Source organism: Myotis lucifugus, unplaced genomic scaffold (assembly GCF_000147115.1).
Source record: "Myotis lucifugus unplaced genomic scaffold, Myoluc2.0 scaffold_260, whole genome shotgun sequence".
In the NCBI taxonomy this organism is placed as follows: Eukaryota; Metazoa; Chordata; class Mammalia; order Chiroptera; family Vespertilionidae; genus Myotis; species Myotis lucifugus.
The window spans coordinates 1,288,182-1,307,314 of NW_005871308.1; the positions used below are offsets into that span (position 1 = coordinate 1,288,182).

At 54.3% G+C, this 19,133-nt stretch overlaps 1 protein-coding gene across 1 annotated transcript in view; it reads left to right on the forward strand.

Moving 5' to 3' along the window:
* Window positions 1-2,945, forward strand: part of POU3F1 (POU class 3 homeobox 1) — a 4,593-nt gene extending 1,648 nt beyond the window's left edge. The window contains 1 exon segment of the mRNA XM_023762766.1: window positions 2,900-2,945. Coding sequence (XP_023618534.1) covers window positions 2,900-2,945 — 46 coding nt within the window.
* The last annotated feature ends 16,188 nt before the right edge of the window (window positions 2,946-19,133 follow it).

Below are 19,133 nucleotides of genomic sequence, written 5' to 3' on the forward strand. Positions count from 1 at the left end.
TTTCAGTCCAAACCTGGGCGATTCGGCTGCGGCACTGATGGAAGGAGTGTGCGTCTGTTCTCACGCGCAGAGGAGAGGGTGACCCAGGCGAGCGCCGCCCCCCTGGCGACGTTTGGACCGGGAATTGGCCGGCGGAACGTTGTTGCTACTTCGGGGCCCGCGGCCCGCGGGCGGGTGCAAACAACACATTAATGGCTCGATACAGAGACCGCGCGAGTCAGGGTTTACGCCAGCGCGCGAGCGCCGCGCGGCCTGTACTCTTTTTGTTCGGTTGCTTTGGATTTTACAAAAAGCCCAGAAACTTTAGAACAAAACCAAACACCCGACGACCTTCTCCGGCGAGCGGCGAAGAGGACGGATAGGCTACGTCGCCCGAACCCCGGAGAGAAAAGGGAAGATCCGGACCGCGCCAACTCACCCGGGGCATCCTGCCCGCCGCCTGCTCCCTGTCCCCATTCCCTCGACGACCCCCATCCCTGCCCCCCGGGGCTGTTCGGGGCCGGATCCCGGCAGCGGCCTCCCCACAGCGACAGGTAACGCGGTACGGGGTTAGGAATTCCCCGGGAGAGAGGGGGAGAGAGGGCGTAGAGAGAAGCGTTCCCCATCCCCTCTCCCCGGCGCGGATACCCGAGCCTGCGGATCGAGAGTGGGGGACTGTCACTTTATTCGCTCTATGCCTCTTCTCTCCCAAGAGGATGCGCCCCGTTCCCCTGATCCTTCCTCCGGGCTCGGTTTTTTACGGTTTTTATTTATTCATGGAGCCTCTGGGCTCCTAGGGTCCTTCTAACTCCGCCCGCGCCCTTAATTTAAATCGCTGTATACTGTATTTATCGGGGCCCCGGAGGGGAGGCCGCGAGAGCCGCGTCTGTGTATAAAAGCAGGAAATAGCCAAAGCTTTAATCTAGCCTAATTTATTTTTTCCTCTTACCGTCCCAGCCCTACCCCAAAAGAGCAAAACAAAACAAAAAAATAACACAAAAACTAACAAAAAAAATTTTTGAGTGCTCATTTTCGTTTCGTTTTATCCGAGCTCCAACTCGGTTCCGGCCACGCTGTAGGGGTCTGCGCTCCCACCCACACCCCCGATGGCAAGGGGCTTCGGCCCCGCTGCAGACCGACCACCGCACAGCAGGGCCCCTGCTCCCCGCGGGGCCCTGCCCTCCTGGCCACAAACAAATGAAACTTGGAAAAGTTGGAGGTATTTTTTAACCAGCTGTAGAAATAAGCCGTTCCCTGAGAGCCTTCTGCCTGAGTCCCTGCAGCTTCCGTCTGCTCCCTTCGCAGCCCCCTGGGAGGTGGGAGGCTGGGAGAGAAATTCCCCTAGTTTGGGGTGAGGTGGGAACCATGTAAATATGTGAGATATGTACACACTGGCGGGGAGAAGAAACATTTTGTGCTTGATTTTTATTTTTGGTTTTCCGGGTTGCCCTCCGTCCCCATCCTACAGGATTTTGTACACCGACTAATCCGAAAAAGATATTTTAATATGATTTCCAGATTTCTGACCCGTCTCTATTTATTTTCTGGATGTGTCTGGAGCTTCCCCCTCCTCCATTTCTTGTTTCGTTTGTTACAGTTTGAATTTAAATTTTATTTTTTTTATTTTTTGGAACAATGTTTCGGTGCATTCTCTTTGTATCTTTATTGCAAAAAAAATAATAATAAGTAGACTGGGAAGTTCCCTTTATATTTATGTTATAGTAAATATTTTATTACTCACATAAACATGTACCCCAGGGCTGTGTCCTGTCCTCTTTACTACCAGGGCTGGGTGGGTTTGTGGGTAAAGTGTGGGGCTCCCCTGGCTCACCTCCCCTAAAGTCTTGGCCTTGCTATTGTAGAGAAAGGTAACCACAACAACCCTTCTTCCAGGCCAGTATCAGGACCCCCTGTTACCTGGGCCACAGTTGGGCCCCTGCCTCAGGTGAGTGAGTTTAGGAAGATGAAGCTGCCTCGAGTCCCCTCCCATAAACAGACTATCCTGAGACCAGACCTGAGCCAGGACAGTGAACCGCAGGCACCACGCTGAATTGGGGTCAGCGTTCCTCGGGCACAACTCCACTGCTCTTCTTACCCAAGGAAGAAACCCACCTGGACCTGGACCCTTAGCCTGGCGTCTTTGTATCCCCCACCCCAACCCTGATTTTGGTTTCATTTTGCACTCCCAAGTGTGGGGCCTGGGCCAATGTCACCATTCCGGGTCCTGGGGCAGCTGGAAGCTGGCTCAGGTCCCACCAGCCCATCCCAGCTGGCTCTCCAACCGCAAGCACAATGGTACCTAAACCTACTTGGACTCACTGGCGGTTCCTGCGGTGGTCCTTGGTGGGCTGAGTGGGCCTAGGGAGGGAACCCTACCTGTTTGCTTCGACAAAGGCTTCTCAGCAAACAAACCACCTGCCTCAACTTTTCCTGCAGAAGAGTGGGGGCGTAAACAACTACCACCAAAAGCGCTGCCATCTCCTCTCTAGGGACGGACACCCAAGGACCGCTCCCCACCCCCTACCCCCATCCAGGCAGGGACGCATATGCCCATGGGAGGACTCCAGTGTGCAATCAGAACCTGGGTGGAGGGCACAGACATCCTCAAACATCCCCTTCTCCAGCCTTCAGCAGCAACACGCCCCCTCCCCAGAGTCAGGGTGGTGGAGGCAGATCAGTGTCCCAGGCCCGAAGCTCAAAACTACCTGTGTCCCAGCCAAGACCTTCCTTTAAAACAACTCTTTTTAAAAATATGAATAAAACAGCTCTGTTTTCTCCCTTCTTTCTTTTCCCTTCTCAAGAGAAACTATACCAGGTTTCTTTTACTCTGCATGGGGACAAAGCTTGAAGCCACAATTGCTTGACTGGGGAGAAAGTTGTGTCCCCAGTGAGGGTGTATGTGTGGCCCCTCTCCCACCAGGGACAAGCTGCCAACTCCCAAGCCTGTGAGAGCCGACCGCATCTAGGGTGTCCAGAGGTGCTCCCTGGCCCCAGAGTTGGGGGTCCCTGCCAAGCCGGGGTCTCAGGGTGATTGTGCCACACGGAGAATTCTGGTGACTTTCTGGGCTCTGCCTCTCAATCTTAGGAGAATTGTCTCCGCAAGTACAAAGTTCTCAAATGCCAAACCTCTCCCTCTGCTCCTTATTTTTTCTCCCACTTTCACTCCAGCCTAGTGAGCAATTAGCCCTGTAATTGGCACCCGTGTCCCAGCCGGTCCCCATACTGGCAAGCCAGTGAGCCTCCCCATGCTTCTTAAAGAGGTAGCCAGGAATTTCTGGGCCAGTGAGGTGACAGCATGGCCCAGAGCATCAGGCCACCCTAGCTTGGCCTCTCGTTTCCTGCTCCACGAAGTACGGAACTTCGAAGCAGTCACACTCCCTCCTTACATCTCCATTCCTCGATTTGTCCCACCCTCGGGGCCCTGAAATGGAAGCACATGGAGCTCGCTCAGCACGCCGCCCTGAGCCTCAGCAGGTTTGGAGGTTGGAAAGAGTGACTGGGAAGACAGGGGTCTTTCACCGGCCTCTGCCTGCAGCTGACACCAATTGATTGATTGATTTCCCAATTATCTGCTTAATCCTGTACAAGAGGGTGGATTTATTATTTAAGCAAGTCAACTCAAAAACAGCAAAACAATGCGGCCTCCCAAGAACCAGCAGCAGCTGACCAGTAGAACAAAAAGATGAAAAAAAAGTAGAAAAGGGGACGGAAGAAAATCTTCCACTTTGTGAGGTTTTTGCTTAATGAGACACCAGCCTGGGGCAGCTACCCAGGAACCAACCCCTGGTCACTGAAGGCCCCCTGGCTCCTTCCCCGTCTCTGGCCTGGGATGAGGGTAGGAACCATAGCACATTTGACCATTAAGGAAAAGCCATAGGGAGAGAAATATTTTACCCTGGAGTCTTACTCCCTGAATAGAGTTTAGGAAAGACACAGTCCCCTGGGAGCTTGACCGAGCCGCTACTCCATCCCATGCGGATGTGGATCTACCTGCTCATTCCTGAGAGCCTCAGCCTTCCTTTCGTTCTAGAGGGGGAGAAGTCCCTAGCAGCAACCTTCGAGGAAGCCCACGCTTTCCCGAGCTGATTCGGAATTTTCTGATCCCATCTTCCTTCCTCATGTGAACAACATTACGTTCTATGATCATGTGGCCACATGTTCTGTTAGAGTTTCACTCTCCTCATGTGAACTTCTGTGTGCTGGTGTATGAATTTGTGTGTGTGTGCCACTGTGCCTGCAAATCCATAGCCACTCCCAGAGGTAGGAGGGGGGAAAGAAAGTCTATGCTACACTGCTAATGCTTGGAGCTGGAAGAACATTTGCAGGGTGGGGGTTGGTCAACAACAGGAAGAAGGAAGGTGACCGTCGTGGTCACCTGTGGTCATCCAGGCAAACCCAGAAGGAGCCCTACACTGTACCTCAAGGACACCCACCTCCTGCACCACAAAGGTGCACACTCACACACACTCTCTCACACACACACACACACACATACACACTGGCACTTTCACTTGCACTGGCTTATATGCTGCCTGGCTTAGGTCTGGTACAATCATCCCTTGACCCCAGGACTCGAGTGCATGTCCACTGGACTAGCTGACCCCGACCACAGCTACGCACTTAGAGCTGTTTGGAACCGAGTCTCCTCTGGAGAGGCTCTGGGCCTGCATGTGGGAGTGTCAAGCCCCCAGTGCTGCACCCAGGCCCTGGCTCTCCCCAGCAGGGCTTGAGCTCCAGAAAGGAGACCCACCTGAACAGGGGAAGGAGAGAGAGGGCGTTTGTTATCTGGGCCCAATGGCTCCTCCTAAACTTAACAAGAGGATTCACCCAGACCTCCGGCTTAGTGACTGAAGCCAGAGTGGCCGTCAATCTTATCCCTGCCTGACATATTTGAAAACCCTGGAGTTAGTGTTTGGCCAGCCGATTAGGGCTCTTCTTGCTGCCTTGGGAGGCCTCCGTGTGGGAGGACTGCCCTCTATTGGTCCCTGAACTGGGACATGGCAACAGTCACCAGGGCCATCTCACAGCTGAGTGTCCCCCCAAAAAGTCAGCTTCAAGTTGCCTCCTCTATGGGAGTGCCAGATAGAGCAGAGGCAACTACCACCTCCAAGGATGCAGCCCTGCTTCACATACACACACAGGCTGGCCAGAGACGTTCCTTCTCCATCTACCACCTCCCCCATCCCACGGCCATGCTCGGAAATTTGCCATCACAGCTACCTCCTCTGTCTGTCTCCCCTCACACCCATCCCCATCACTTCTGTCGGCCAGCTTAAACCCCAACGCACACGCTCCCAGCTCGGTCACTCACTCACTCGCACACTAACACACTCATGGTCACACCCATACCACTGTTTGGCTGTCCAGCACCAGTTCTGTAGTCTTTGGCGCATAGCTCTCCAGAGTTGCCAGATGCCTGGCACCTGTAACATTTCATTAAACACACACAGTCATCCTTTGCAGCATTTGACGAGGTCCCCATACTCTCAGGATATCCACGCACTTACCCCACAAACTGCTTTCCAAACACATCCGTGCCCATCATTGTTCTCAGCTCCTCCTAGCTCTCTCCTGCTCCCTTCAGATAATTAAAGTTAGGCTGTGTGTTTGTATGTATATGTGATCTTATTTTTTAAACACACACCCCCACACGTACATATGCGTGTATATATACAAACACACACAGCAATTAGATCTCTCCGTTCCTGCCATCACTCCTCTTGTGCAGTAAAACCTCAGCTACTCACATGTCCCCACATCACCACGCGATGAACCCAGCATCACCTAGTCACGGGCTCCTGATAACACACATCACACACACACACACACACACACACACACACACTGGCACTTTCACACGGTGACACCCATCCCAAGCTCCCTGGTGTTTTTTCAGAGGCACGACCCACCTCCAGGGCATCTGACAGGGCTCCCCTCACATGAGCCGAGTACCAGGAGGGCTGTGCCTCAAGGACCCCCACGCACATACGCCCAGTGGACGTGTCTCTGGCTGAGCCTGGCCAGGGTGGGTCTTGGTATTATTAGGCTGCAGAAACAGCACGGAGGCATATGGTCTCATACACAAGAAATAATGTTCATGTTAAATCAGACCTCATGCATAATGCATGGTGCCTGATCTCACATTATTTTGGGTGTTCGTCAAAATCAGTGTTCTTTCTTGTGAGGGCTTCTGAAAAGAAGGGGGCAGGCGTTTGCTAATTGCACCTGCAGCCTGGACCCAGGGAGCCTTCCTCTACCCCACTTCACCCACCAGTGGGTCTCATCCCTCGGTCCCTCTGTCTTTCCACATGCAAGGAGGGGCTGCCTCAGGTTTGTAGCAGGCGTGGGGCCCCGTGTTATTTTTATTTCTTTTCTCTCGGCTCTCTGTCCCCAGAGGGTTCTGGGGAATAGCAGTGGCTCCGTCATTCTCACACCCGATTCATTTGCCGTTTTATGAACTCCCCGTTGATTCATCGCCTCCCTAAGTCAATGATTCACTCCTGATGGCTGTGCAGAAATCCTTCTTCAAAGGCTCCAGATTATTCAGCTCTGAACAGGAGCAGACCTGGACCCTGAGCTGCGCCTGTTCCCCTTGCTGAGGGTGGGAAATTGTCACCATCCTGGGCCTTTCCCTGGGGCTGGCTGCCTGGGGAGGAGGGAGGGAGTGCTCCCTCTGTGCAAAAGCTGCTGGAGTTGACCCCAGCAGCTCATAGACAGACCTGACCTTCCAACAAGGCCCCGTCCAGCCACTTGGGTCAACTGCCTTCTCCCACTGTCATCAATTTTGCCGGGGAAGCTCTTTATGTCTCACGGGGAGGCAGAGAGAAGAGTGAAATGCAGGGGCTGTGAGATCAGACAGCCCTGGGTACAAATCCTGGCTCCACCTCCTATCAGCTGTACAACTTCAGGCCAGATACTCACCCTTTCTGTGCCTCAGTTTCCTAATACTGTGACCATGGCAGTTCCTATATCATAGAGCTATTTTGAGAGTTAAGTGGGAGGATGTACATAGAGGGCTTAGCATAAGTAGGTGATGGATGAATGAAAGCTGTTTGATTGTGGGGTCTGGGCACGGTATTGTACAAAATAAGCGAGCAGGGAAGAAAACCAAAATGTAATGAACTTTTACCACAGACCCCACTCTAACAAGTCATTTGGACATAATGCCTACCCAGCACTTATTTTATTTTTTCAGGAGAAAGGGTGCACTATTTTTATTAATATTGAGAGTGCACAGAAAAGTAGTGAAACCCAACAAAACAGCTAGATTTTTTATAATATTTTTATTGATTTTTTAGAGAGAAAGATTGATGCAAGAGCAAAGCATCCATGGGCTGCTTCCTGCATGTCCCCCACTGGAGCCACAGCCCAGATATGTGCCCTGACTGGGGATTGAACCAGTAACCTTGAGGTTCACAGGACGACGCTCAACTTACTGAGCCACACCGACCAAGGCTGACTTCATACTTTATTTTCATGATCTCACATTCGTCATTCCTATTCGGCAAATAAGGAAACTGGTACCCAGAGAGTTTTAGTGACCTGTGCAGAGCAGCAAAACTGGATAATGACAGAACCTGGGATAAAACCCGTTTGACCTGACACCCGGACAGGGTTCTTTTTACGCTCCCTGCTGAGGTGAGCAGCACTGTCCGGTGCTTGGGGTACGTGCACAAAGCAGAGGTTTCAGAGCTCAGGACTGGGCCGGGGAGAGAAGCTGCGGACCAAGGGTGCTGGAGCTAATTGGCTAGGATCGGCTCCCCTCTCCACCAGGCTGCCATCAGGTAAATCCCATGAGGTTCAAGGAAGTTGGATGGCTTGCCTGGGGTCACCAAGAAGGTCAGGAAGCCCCCCTGCTGCATCCATTCAGAGTGCTGCATACTGAGTGACCCAAAGAGTCGCTAAGAATGCCTTTCTTGGCATCTGCCCAGGTTTTCATCCTGGCTGCACCACCTGCTCCTTAACACTTGCCATGCCTCAGTTTCCTCATCTGTCAAAATAAAAGAATGATCGTACCTGGCTAATAGGACTGCTGTGGAGATTAGATGAGAGATGATATACATAAGCACTCAGAAGAGAGTCTGGAAGATTGTAAGTGCACAGTAAATGTTAGCTATAAAATTAATTTTATACGTACACTATATATCATGGCTGGGCTGAAGCAGTGCAGAAAAATAATACTGGGTGCTTTCCCCCACACACACACACCCCGCCCCACCCCAAGATTATCTCTCCTCCTTCTCAAAGAAGAGTTCAAGCTACCCATCCCCAGTTCACAGATGAGGAAATAGAGGCCCAAGGATGTTGAGGGACTCTCCCAAAATGACCCAGAAAATTAGTGGCAGGTGCAGTCTCCCAACCTCTTCCCCATGCCTGCCTCTTTGCGGTAACCCCAGTTCCCCAATAATGTACCTCTCCCAAGGCTCTGTGCTGTTTCTGGGGAAACAGCACCCAGAGGGTCAGGGACGGCCTCACAGATGGTGGTACCATTGAGCTGGGTCACGAAGAATGAGTAAAGGTTTGCCTCGGGGGCTCTGGGCTCAGGGCCTAATTCCAAGGAGGCAAAGCCAGGCGGCCCCAGCGCCCTCAGACCCCACTCATTCCCCCTTTTGGCCCTGCTCAGGACCTTCCAGCAGTGGGCTTCCACCCCTCCTTTGATCCCAGCACATAAGATTCAACTCAAGATCAAGGCCCTAAGCCCCGTGGAGCCACCTAATATGAGACTAAGTTTGACTATAGATTCCTTCAGGTACCAACTCCTGGTTCTACTGCACCCCTGACCTGGGGCTGACCACCAAACCACGCCACAGGGCATCCCAGCCTCAAAGGTGGGGGTCAGCTACCCAGGTCCAGGCCTCACTCCACTGTTCATCCTCAGTACGACCCAAGTTGGGTCATCCGTCACCCCGGGACCTCAATATGTGAAATGGCCATTCCCTCATTTAAACATCCATTTATCCATCCTACATCCATCCATTTATCCATTCATCAACCCACCCATCTATACAACCATTCATTCATCCATCTGCCCACCCATCCACTCGTCCATTCATTCATGCAACCCTCAACTACCTCTTTAACCATCCACCCATCTACCCAACCACCTCCCATCCATCCCCTCATCTAACCATCCAGTTTAACAATCAGTCCCTATGTTGAGCAGCAGGAACACAGACATAAAAATATATATATATTAGTCCTCCATCCTTAAAACTCTCTCAGATTAACTTCTTCCCCTCCCTACCTCTCAGTCATTTAGAGTAGGCATGTGAGGGCCCAAGTGGCATCATTGTTTGGGAGGAAACAATGAAGGCTATTGTTGCATCTATGGCTCTTGTGTGGCATGGAAACCTCCATGCCCTGCGTGTTTCTTCAGGGCCTTCCGCAAGAGGTAGTCAGTATGGCCCGGCCCTGGGGCTTCCCTTCACTCCAATTTCTCACTCCAGAGATGCCAGGTGCTGACCTGAAAGGGATTTCAAAGGGATTGGGGGAGAGGAAAGAGCTTCTGAGCATAACTTCTGCCAAGACTGAAAATCACCACTGAGACTCAGTTTTTCTACCAGAAATGGCACAGCCTCTCAGCACTAGGGAGAGATGAGGAATGTTCTGGCCCCAGGCCTGTCACTACCCAGCTGTGTAACCGTGAGCACATCCCTGCCATTCTCTGGACCTCAATTTTCCAGCCAGTGTAGTGTGAGGGGTGGTCTCTGGGTCCTCCCAGCTCTGAGATGGTCCCTCTTGATTCTCAAATCCTTTCCAGCCTGGGTGGGCCTTCCCCTCTGACAATGGAGCCTCTCTGACCGGCCCACACACAAGGAGGGGTAGGAGATGACGTGGTTGGTGTCCAGGGCCCTGAGTCCTCTGGCTATTCAAGCCTCCCTCCCCTGACACAAACAACCCTCAGTCACCTCCCCCTCCCACCCCCCAGAATCTGGGCACAGCTGGGGCTTGCTTTGCCCTGGCCACCTCATGAATCACCCCTCTATGGTCCCCCCGGGGGAGTGGTCCAGGGAGCATCCTACGCCCCCTGCGGGGTGAGGGCCAGAATCACGGCACTCAAGCAGGCAGTGTCTACAGGAACAATGGGGGCCTGTGGCTGACAGCCGGAATGCAGCCATTGTCCTGCCCTGGCCCCCAACCCCAAGGCCTCAGGTCCTCAGGCCGGGCAGGCTGGCGTGGGTCGGTGCGTCAGGCGCTCGTGTGCCAGGGCCGGGACACATGGCCTGCTGCTTCCCTTCTCTGGGCAGGCTAGCTGGTGGGCCAATGGGCCAGACCCCACCTCCACACACAGCCTCACAAAGGATCCCATGCACAGGGTGAGGAGAAGCAAGACGGGACCCACGGAAGCCCAGCCGGCCTCCAACCCACCCTCCCCAGGGTACCTAGAGCAGCCTCAGAGAAGGGGCCTTGAAGCTCTGAGATCCAAGCTATACATCACAGTGGGGAGGGGGACCACATTAGAATAATGCAGGATTAGAATGGGGTTGCTATAGCGACGTATTAGGGCAATACATCTAGGGAGTCCCAGCCCCTTGGTGATGTATGACTCTGCTCAGCTGAGGGGAGCAGGGGGAGGGGACCTGTCCCGCTGCTCTCAGGGAGAGCAGACACCAAACACTCTCTTTATTGGGCTCCAAAAATAGGCTTCTCAGGATCCTGTCAAGCCTGAGAGAGATACCCTGCCAGCCAAGCTCAGACAACCCCCCTTTAGTCCATCCACGCTCAACTCCGCTGCAACTTCACACTCAGCTCCAGCTCCCCGTGCCCCCTGCCACGCTCAGCCCCTCCAGGCTCTGTCCTTTCTGCCTCAATGCCAAGGACCATCCCCTACTCCCTCCCAGCATCCAATGGGATTAATAGGACTATATCTGGGGAGGAAGGGGGGTTGTCTAGAAATACTCCTCCATCAAACCACGCAAAGCTGTTAATTTGAGAGACGCGAGAGACGCCTAGAGACTAAACCTGAGGGCACACAGCAGTCTGTTCCCTTCTCACCCACAGGCCTCCCCACGCCAGGTCTGGAATTTAACTTCCCTCCACATACCCCCAGGATCACCAAGAGGGTGTATAGGTGACTAGCCCCAGCAAAAACAACAAAAAAATTGTATGGGGCTCCCAAGAAAGAACTCAGTAAAAGTCTTCAAGTAGCCTAACTGGTTTGGCTTATTGGATAAAGTGTCAGCCTGCAGACTGAAGGGTCCCAGGTTCGATTCCAGTCAAAGGCATGTACCTTGGTTGCAGGCACATCCCCAGTAGGGGGTGTGCAGGAGGCAGCTGATGAATGTTTCTCTCTCATAGATGTTTCTAACTCTCTATCCCTCTCCCTTCTTCTCTGTAAAAAATCAATAAAATATATATATTTTTTAAAAGTCTTCAAGTAGCCTAACCAGTTTGGCTCAGTGGATAGAGCATCAGCCTGCGGACTGAAGGGTCCCAGGTTCAATTCTGGTCAAGGGCATGTACCTTGGTTGCAGGCACATCCCCAGTGGGGGGGCGGGGGGTGCAGAAGGCAGCTGATCAGTTTCTCTCTCATAGATGTTTTTAACTCTCTCTCCCTCTCCCATCCTCTCTGTAAAAAAACCAATAAAATATATGTTAGAAAAAAAAAGTCTTCATGTAATATGTGTAATGTTATGCAACAAAGTCAGGCCATGGGCTCCCTTTCAAAGTGCTGTATCAAGTCATTTGTACCAGCTTGTCCCATTTCAGAGGCCCTGGGCCTCAACCCCCGGGGCACTTCAGGGAAAGATTCTCTTGAGATACCCCCCTTTGCTCTATCACCTTAGCAACTTGGTGAGGAATAGGAGGAAAGACCAATTACCCCTTTTAAGAATCATCGGTGTGCCTGTGAGTATATGCCTGTCTCCCTCTGTCTTAACTTGCCTTCTGTGTACCCATGTCTGTGTGTAACTCTCATCACACACACACACACAACTTGCTTCCTCACTGAATGGTAATTTTTAGTTAATCCAACTGATCACAATAATTACAAAACCCAAAAGAGTCTTTCTTTTTCCTTTTGAAAGTGACGCTCTGGTCGTTTGCGGGGGTCAGGGGGTCGCTCCAGCCAAAGCTGGAAGATGCTGACAATCAAAGTTACCTCCTCCCATCAGAGGAGAATATGGGTCATAGGTCAAGGCAGGGTAGGAGACATAGCTCTCTACATGTATGCACTCCTGCCCATGAACACACATAGACACACACACGTATATACTGTGGCCCTGCCCTGGTGGTGTCCCCACGATGGGAGAAACCAGGTTCATCCTTGATTGGAAAGAACCGACAAAGGGAGTTTCTGCTCTCACTATCCTTCACCCTCCGGGTGCCTCCTTTCTAACCCACAGACGCACATGCACACACATCCACACACAGCAGAGGGGAGAGGAGGACTAAGAGAAGGCAGGTGAAGGCAGAGTATGTGTGCCCGGAGGGCAGTTCCTGGGGTGGGGGTGGCAGGGTGCCCAGGGCATTGAGTGGGTAGGAGAGCTTCATGGCTTCCTCTCTTCCCTAGCCAGCGACCAAAGGTCAGCCCAGGCGGCTCGGCCACGTGCGGTCCATCCACCCCCGTCAGGTCATGTGAGACCAGGACCAAAGCCTCATCAACACGCCATTGTCCTCCAGAGCCCAGCCTTGTCTTGGGAGGACAAGTGCCCTCCAGCCCAAGGCTAGTCAGTGCACTGGGGGGCTGGCCCAGGGACCACAGGGCCTAAGGGGACCCTCCTGAGAAATGGGAGAGAGCAGCTCCCACTGGCACTGAGAGTGCCTGGGGTGGGAGCAGGGGGAGGAAGGACCCACTTTCTCGTGTTCCCTCTGAGGGGCACATACACCAGAACATGCCACCACCGCCGCCGCCCGCCCATTCCCCAATGCTCTGGAGAGGAAATTGAGCAAAGCAGAGAGGGACGAAGCGTAGCCCTGAAGGTCATCTTGCACGTCAGCACTGGGATGGGCCCCAGAGCCCCTGCACCCTGGCTCCCAGCCTGGACCACAACACAGGCTCCATTGACTCTTGGGCACCCTCTTTCCCAAGACGCATGCAAAGCTGTGGGCTCATGGCTTCTGCCCACGGGCCCCTGGCCCCATAGGACCCACCCAGGGAAGGAGGCCAGAGCTGGATGGATGGATGGCCATGGGTGGACACAGTTCCCAAGGAGCTGGTAGAGGGAGGAAGGAATGGATGCTGCACCTACAGCAGAATCTCCTGAATCTCCCACAGCCAATCGCTAGGCCCTGTCCTACCCGACCTGGAGTAGAGGCCAAGATCTTGGGGGCCCAGCTAGGACAGACTCTGCCAGTGCCACTTCTACCCGTCCCTCATCCATATTTATTCCTGGCAAAAACAGGGACCCTCCACCCCCACCTGCGCCACTGAGACTAAACCTGGGGCAAAGCCAGCCCGGCCCACCCTCTGTCTCCCACAAGGGAAGTCAGGTGGGGAAGGGTGGTTGTGTCTGGGGGAGGAGGATTGGAGGAAAGCCGGGCTCCAGCAAGGGGAGGGCTGCCCCAGCAGGATGACAGAGAGATGATTAAACCCACAGAGAAGATTGATAAGGGAGCTAAACAGCTGCAGCTCTGCAAGGTGGGCTGGGGACAAATCTCATCTTGTCCTGGCAGCACTCAGAGCACTGGGGGGCTGGGCCAGCAAGACTGAGCTCATGACCTACACAAGCTCTGAGCAGGAGCAGGGGTCTGCTCCCACCTTCTTCCCCCAAGGCCTCTGAGGGTGCCTTCCAGAGCCCAGCCCTCATTCCTGCCAACTCAGAGCTCCCTCCCCGCCTCACACCCCTCGGCACCTGGGCAGCATGCCCTTCTCACCAGTGCCCCCTTCACCCACAGCATCTCTGCCACAGCTCTCACTCTCGTTATTATTAGATGTGATTTACAGCGGAAATGCTTAGTCAGACAAACCAAGACTCCCCAGACAGAGGGAGTGGGAGAGGAGAGTCCATGGGAGGTGGCCCCCCCGGGCAGGGTCATCAGAGAGAGAGAGACGGGGCTCCAGGATGAACAGGAGGTTCATCTCTCCTATTTCTCTGGTCGGCTCCAGGCCCAGGAGCCTCACAAGAGTCTCTTGGACATCCTGACCCCTTTTCTGACCTCCCCCTGGCCTGTCAGCTTTATCCTGTCAGTCTCTTATCTTGCCTGGCAAGGGCACAGCCCAGGGACCTGAAGTCCTAAACTCAAGGTGGTTCCGCGGGGCGGTTTCCTCACACCAGGGCTGTAGTTCAGAAGGCAGCCCCTGACTCCCAGAGAGGGAGAGAGGCAGGAGAAGTGCATTGCTGGGGCCCCGGCCCCACTCTGCAGGCAGAGGACCCGGGCGCTGTGCGTTCCTTCAGGTGGACGTCCAAAGGCACAAGAATCTGGGGAGCACACACCCGCTCCTGCTCCCACCTTGCTCAGAAGAGCTCGGGGGCAGGTCCGTGTCTGCTCCCTGGGTCTCTGACTCCCTGGCAGGGAGGAACTGGGCATTGTTGCCAAAAATAAACGTTCCCTCTCCCGCTCCCTGGCTCCCGGCTCCCGCTCATTAGGATGCGTGGCGTTTGGCTGCGGTCCCACACCTTGCAGCTCATTATAAATATGCAGTCGCTGCTGGCGCTACCCCAATCATCTCTGCAATCAGAGCTTTTAATTAGGTTAATTAAATTGTATCAAATCTCGCAGGGACGCAGTTCACTGATGCTGATGAGGCAGCCAAAACAGACCCCAGCTCCTCCGCTAATGAAGGCCGCTGCTGCCTGCGCAGCCAGGGAGCCCGAGCGCATAATAAACGGAGCCTCCTCTGGGAGGAGCTGCTGCCCAGGCCTGAGCTCCGGGACCTGGCAGGGGGTCTGCATCAGCTCACCTGGCTCCAGCCTGGGCAGAGCTCCCACCCACCCGGGGCCTACCCTCTTCCCTGGAGAACGGACTGGGCAGCTTCAGGAGCCAGGGCAGGTGGGCAGTGTCAGGGCCATGAGCACCTGCCACCCCCACACAGCAGACGTAGGTGTGCCCCCAAGATCCACTGACTCCCTCTGGGGTTCCTTTCTTACTTTCCCCCCAGAATGGCCCAATAAGGCCAGAACGAACACACAACAAACACACACACACACACACACACACACGGCCCTGTCGCTGCCCCTCTGAACTGTCTTATTAACCAGGGAGGCCAGGCAGAGACCAGAAAGCTCATTCAGCCACTGGCGGCCTAGTCTCCATCTGCCATGGAGGCCATCTGCCCCTGTGGGGAGTGGAGGGGGTTTTTAATGCTACCAGCCAGTAACAGGAGGGGGTGGCACCCCCATCTCCATGTGCCAGATGGACCCTGCATCTTCACACCTCCCTACCACTCCACCTAAAGAGCCCTAAGGGGCTCTAGCCCCCGACCTCCTGGGATCAAATTGGCTCCTTCCCTGGCCCCTGCCCATCCTGAGCTCACTGTCCTAGGCCCAGGCAATTCACTGCTGGCGGCTGGAGACCACAGGCTGCAGAGCGAGGGGGCCTGCAAAGGTCCTAACCTGCCTTTAAGCAGGAAGGCAAGTGCTGCCACCTCCAAAGGGGCTGTCCCCGACATGCTACTCAGCCTGGCTCCAACCCCCTCCTCTTAACCCCTCCAGCACGGGTCTGCCGGGTCTGCCGGGCCTGCCCGGGCCTGCCGCAGAGCGCTGGGGAGATAGGATGGGGAAATTTTCAGTGCTCTCGGGACAGGCTGTTTCTGCTGTAGAAGCTGTTTTTTTGGTTTGGAAAGGTGTTTTTTTTCCACCCAGTAATGTGAAAACATGAAACCTGAAACCAACCCCCCACATTTGCCACCTCAGAGCCTTTGGGGTAACTAGGAGAAAGCCGTAAATGAGTCAGGCTGATTCAGAGCAGGGGGTGCTGCTCAGGTGCCTCGGGGCACCACAATTTCATTAACACTTATGATCCGAGCATGGCCGGCAGGTGACAGACGACAGGAGGAAAGGGAAAGGCTTCCTCCCCACCCTCTTTTTCACCCCAAACACAGTCCCCAGATCTGCGTCTCTTGTCTAGAAACATCGAGGCCCTTGGCTCTGTGCTGGACCAGCCCCTAATGCCACCCCCAAAGCAGGGGCCCAGGGCCGTTCTGCTGCCCTCGCTCCACGCAGTCTGCTTCCCTCCCACGAGAGGGGAGATGGCCACTGCCCTTCCTCAAGCCCTCCAGTGAAGCAGGAGAGAATGGACAGAGAGAACTAGGCACAGCCCAGGGTTAGGGACATGCAGGGAATGAGATGGACCCAGGAATAAGGAGCAGATGGCTTACAGGGAGTGTGAAGCCGGGCGACACCCTTCCTTTGACCAGAGCATTTAGGAGAGGCATGACCGGGCTGCCCCTCGGCCTCCTAACTCAGTGGTGGGCTTGAGACGGAAGCTCTGCCCGCCTGGAGTTTCACAACTTCTCTCTGATCCATGCCGGCACTTTCTGCTGAGACAGACCCAAGTTGCTGGGTGGGAGCCCTGCCAGCCGGGAGGCCCCATGACCTGGCTGGTGAGGGAGTGCACCCTCTGACCCCAGGAGGCAGCTGCACAAGCCCAAGAACCTGCCGGCTCAGCCCCAAGACCCAAGACGGGATCTCGAGTCCACCCCCAATCCCTCCACTCACCTGGGGCTTTGGGCCAGGACTCCCACCCACGCTTTGGCCCGCCCTCCCCCGACAGCCTGGCACAAGGCTCTGTGAACTGACGCCCTGAGAAAGCTTGAGGAAGGGAGGCCAGCACCATACACCCACTTGCCTCACTCTTTCAAGTCCCAACAGGCCCTGGCCTGGCCAGCCCCCACAGGTCGGCAGCGCGTCTGTGTCTGCTGGCTGCCTTCCCTGCTGGAGGACGTGCGGCTCGTTGCTCTCTGCCCCGCCGACAGCTCCAAACAAACACGCAACACTGCGTGCGGAGACCCTACCAGGTCTTGGGGGAACCACCCTCTGGACAACCTGGGAGTCCGAGACATTTCCTCCGTGGACCTCGTGAGAAAAGGAAGGGGAAAGCTCTCCCCTCCAGGCCCCGTCTTGGAGCCACACTAACCTCCCGCTGGGGGAGATGGGGCGGGAGAAAACCTTTTTTAATAAGAGCTCTCCTTGTGGCATTAAATCCAATAAACATATACACACCGAGCACCTATGGAGTCCAGGGTGCTGCCCCCTGAAGCAGTGTGCCGAGTTGGCTGGGCGCCAGCACCCTGAGAACGAACCTGAGAAGGGGCAGCAGCTCCACCTACTGGACCCTTTCCACCCTGTCACCAGGAATCAGTTCTCCAGGAGAAAGATTTTACTCAACAAAGCTAGGGCTTGACACTCCTGCTTTGGTCAGAAGGGCCCTCAGCTGTGGCCACGGACCAAGTGTCTGCTGGGAGCCTGGGGGAGAAGGGAGGTTCCACGCGGTCCAGGTAGTTGCTGCGTTGGAGACTAGGGTTGCACAAGAGACCTGAACCACACAGGTTCTGACTCACAGAAATGCTCCCCACCTCTGCAGGCTGCCCACATTCCCCTTGGCACACACAGCCAGAGCAGCAGGCCAAGAGCCCAAACCGCCCTCGGGCCTGGAGGGGTGGGTCCTATGGAACCAAGCAATGGGCCAGGAGTCTGAGGTCTCACTGAACACCAAAGCCATCAGAACGCCAGGCTCCTTGAAGCTGGAGCCTGTGTCTTGGGTTAGTCACAAGGGACGGCCAATCTCTTCCTTTAGGATCCTGGAGCCTGAGACATGTGACAGCAACTCCAACACCTCGCTCTATCCCGTACAATTCTGCATACTTCCAGCCTGGAATGTATGCTGCTCCAAGATGGACTTCCAGCTCCTCCTGGCCCATGCACATGCCTCTCCGAGCATCACTGGGTACCTAGGTATCATGTAGGGCAGTGGTTCTCAACCTTCCTAATGCCGCGACCCTTTAATACAGTTCATGTTGTGGTGACCCCCAACCATAAAATTATTTTCGTTCCTACTTCATAACTGTAATTTTGCTACTGTTATGAATCGTAATGCAAATATCTGATATGCAGGATGTATTTTCATTGTTACAAATTGAACATAATTAAAGCATAGTGATTAATCACAAAAACAATATGTAATTATATATGTGTTTTCCGTTGGTCTTAGGTGACCCCTGTGAAAGGTTCGTTCAACCCCCAAAGGGGTCGCGACCCACAGGTTGAGAACCGCTGATGTAGGAACTAGTGTGTGTAACCTCCGTATGTGAAACCCCGGTGGTGAGTTCGTGTACCGGAGGTAAGTCGTGCACGTACCTGTTCACGAGGCCTGAGCAGTCTGCGCCTTGTGCCATCTGTTAATGCAAGAGCCTATGGGGCGCATGTACCTTGGTGTGGGCGTGCGCTTCAGGAGGAGGCATGTACGGTGAACGCCCTGCCATCCTTCACCTTCCTGACCAGCAGAGGCAGGAACAGATTGCTAATTGGTCTGCTCACTCCTCTGTCCAACACCTATGTGGCGAGCTCCTTCCCTGGCCAGGACTGCAGTCTCTATGTCGTACGTCTATCAACATTTACTTAGCTCCCCACCAGAAGGGAGTTCACCCAAGACTGGGAAGCACTTCCTGAAGGCAAAAGCTACGAGCTTCTATTGCCCTGGCCCGTCCTCCTATCGTCCAGGGCCCCCAGATCTCAACCCCCTGGGTACACCATGAGGCTTTCCTGTCAGGCTTTGTACAGGAACCCGGCAGTTACGGGAACCTAACTTTTAACCATTTTTTGTTCCAATCCTTAAAATCCATGCATAGCTGTTCCCCCTCCAGGGGACGGGTTGTAAGCAAGCCTCCCAGAATCCTGCTCTTCCCACATTTCCTCTGAGTGTGTTCATTTCTGCCTGAAGGGCTTTGGCCCACCAACCCTATATGGGCAGGTGAGGGACGGGTGGGGCTCTGGGAAGAGAAGCAAGCTACCACACACCACCTAGGGTCCAATTCTCCAAGATGAAGAAGGGCTGTTCCAAGCCATTTACAGCCTCGGACTCACACGTTGGCCGGGAGCACAGAGGGCAGGAACGGAGAGCTGGGCCTGTGCTGACTTGAGCTTCAATAGAGAAGAGGTGGCCCTGTGGGTTCCTAGTTCCAAGGGTTTCTATCTACAGCTGTAAAGTGTAAGAAAAAACTCCTCCTGGCTAACTAATGAAGCCATACACCCAACAAATGCAGAATGAAGAGTAAA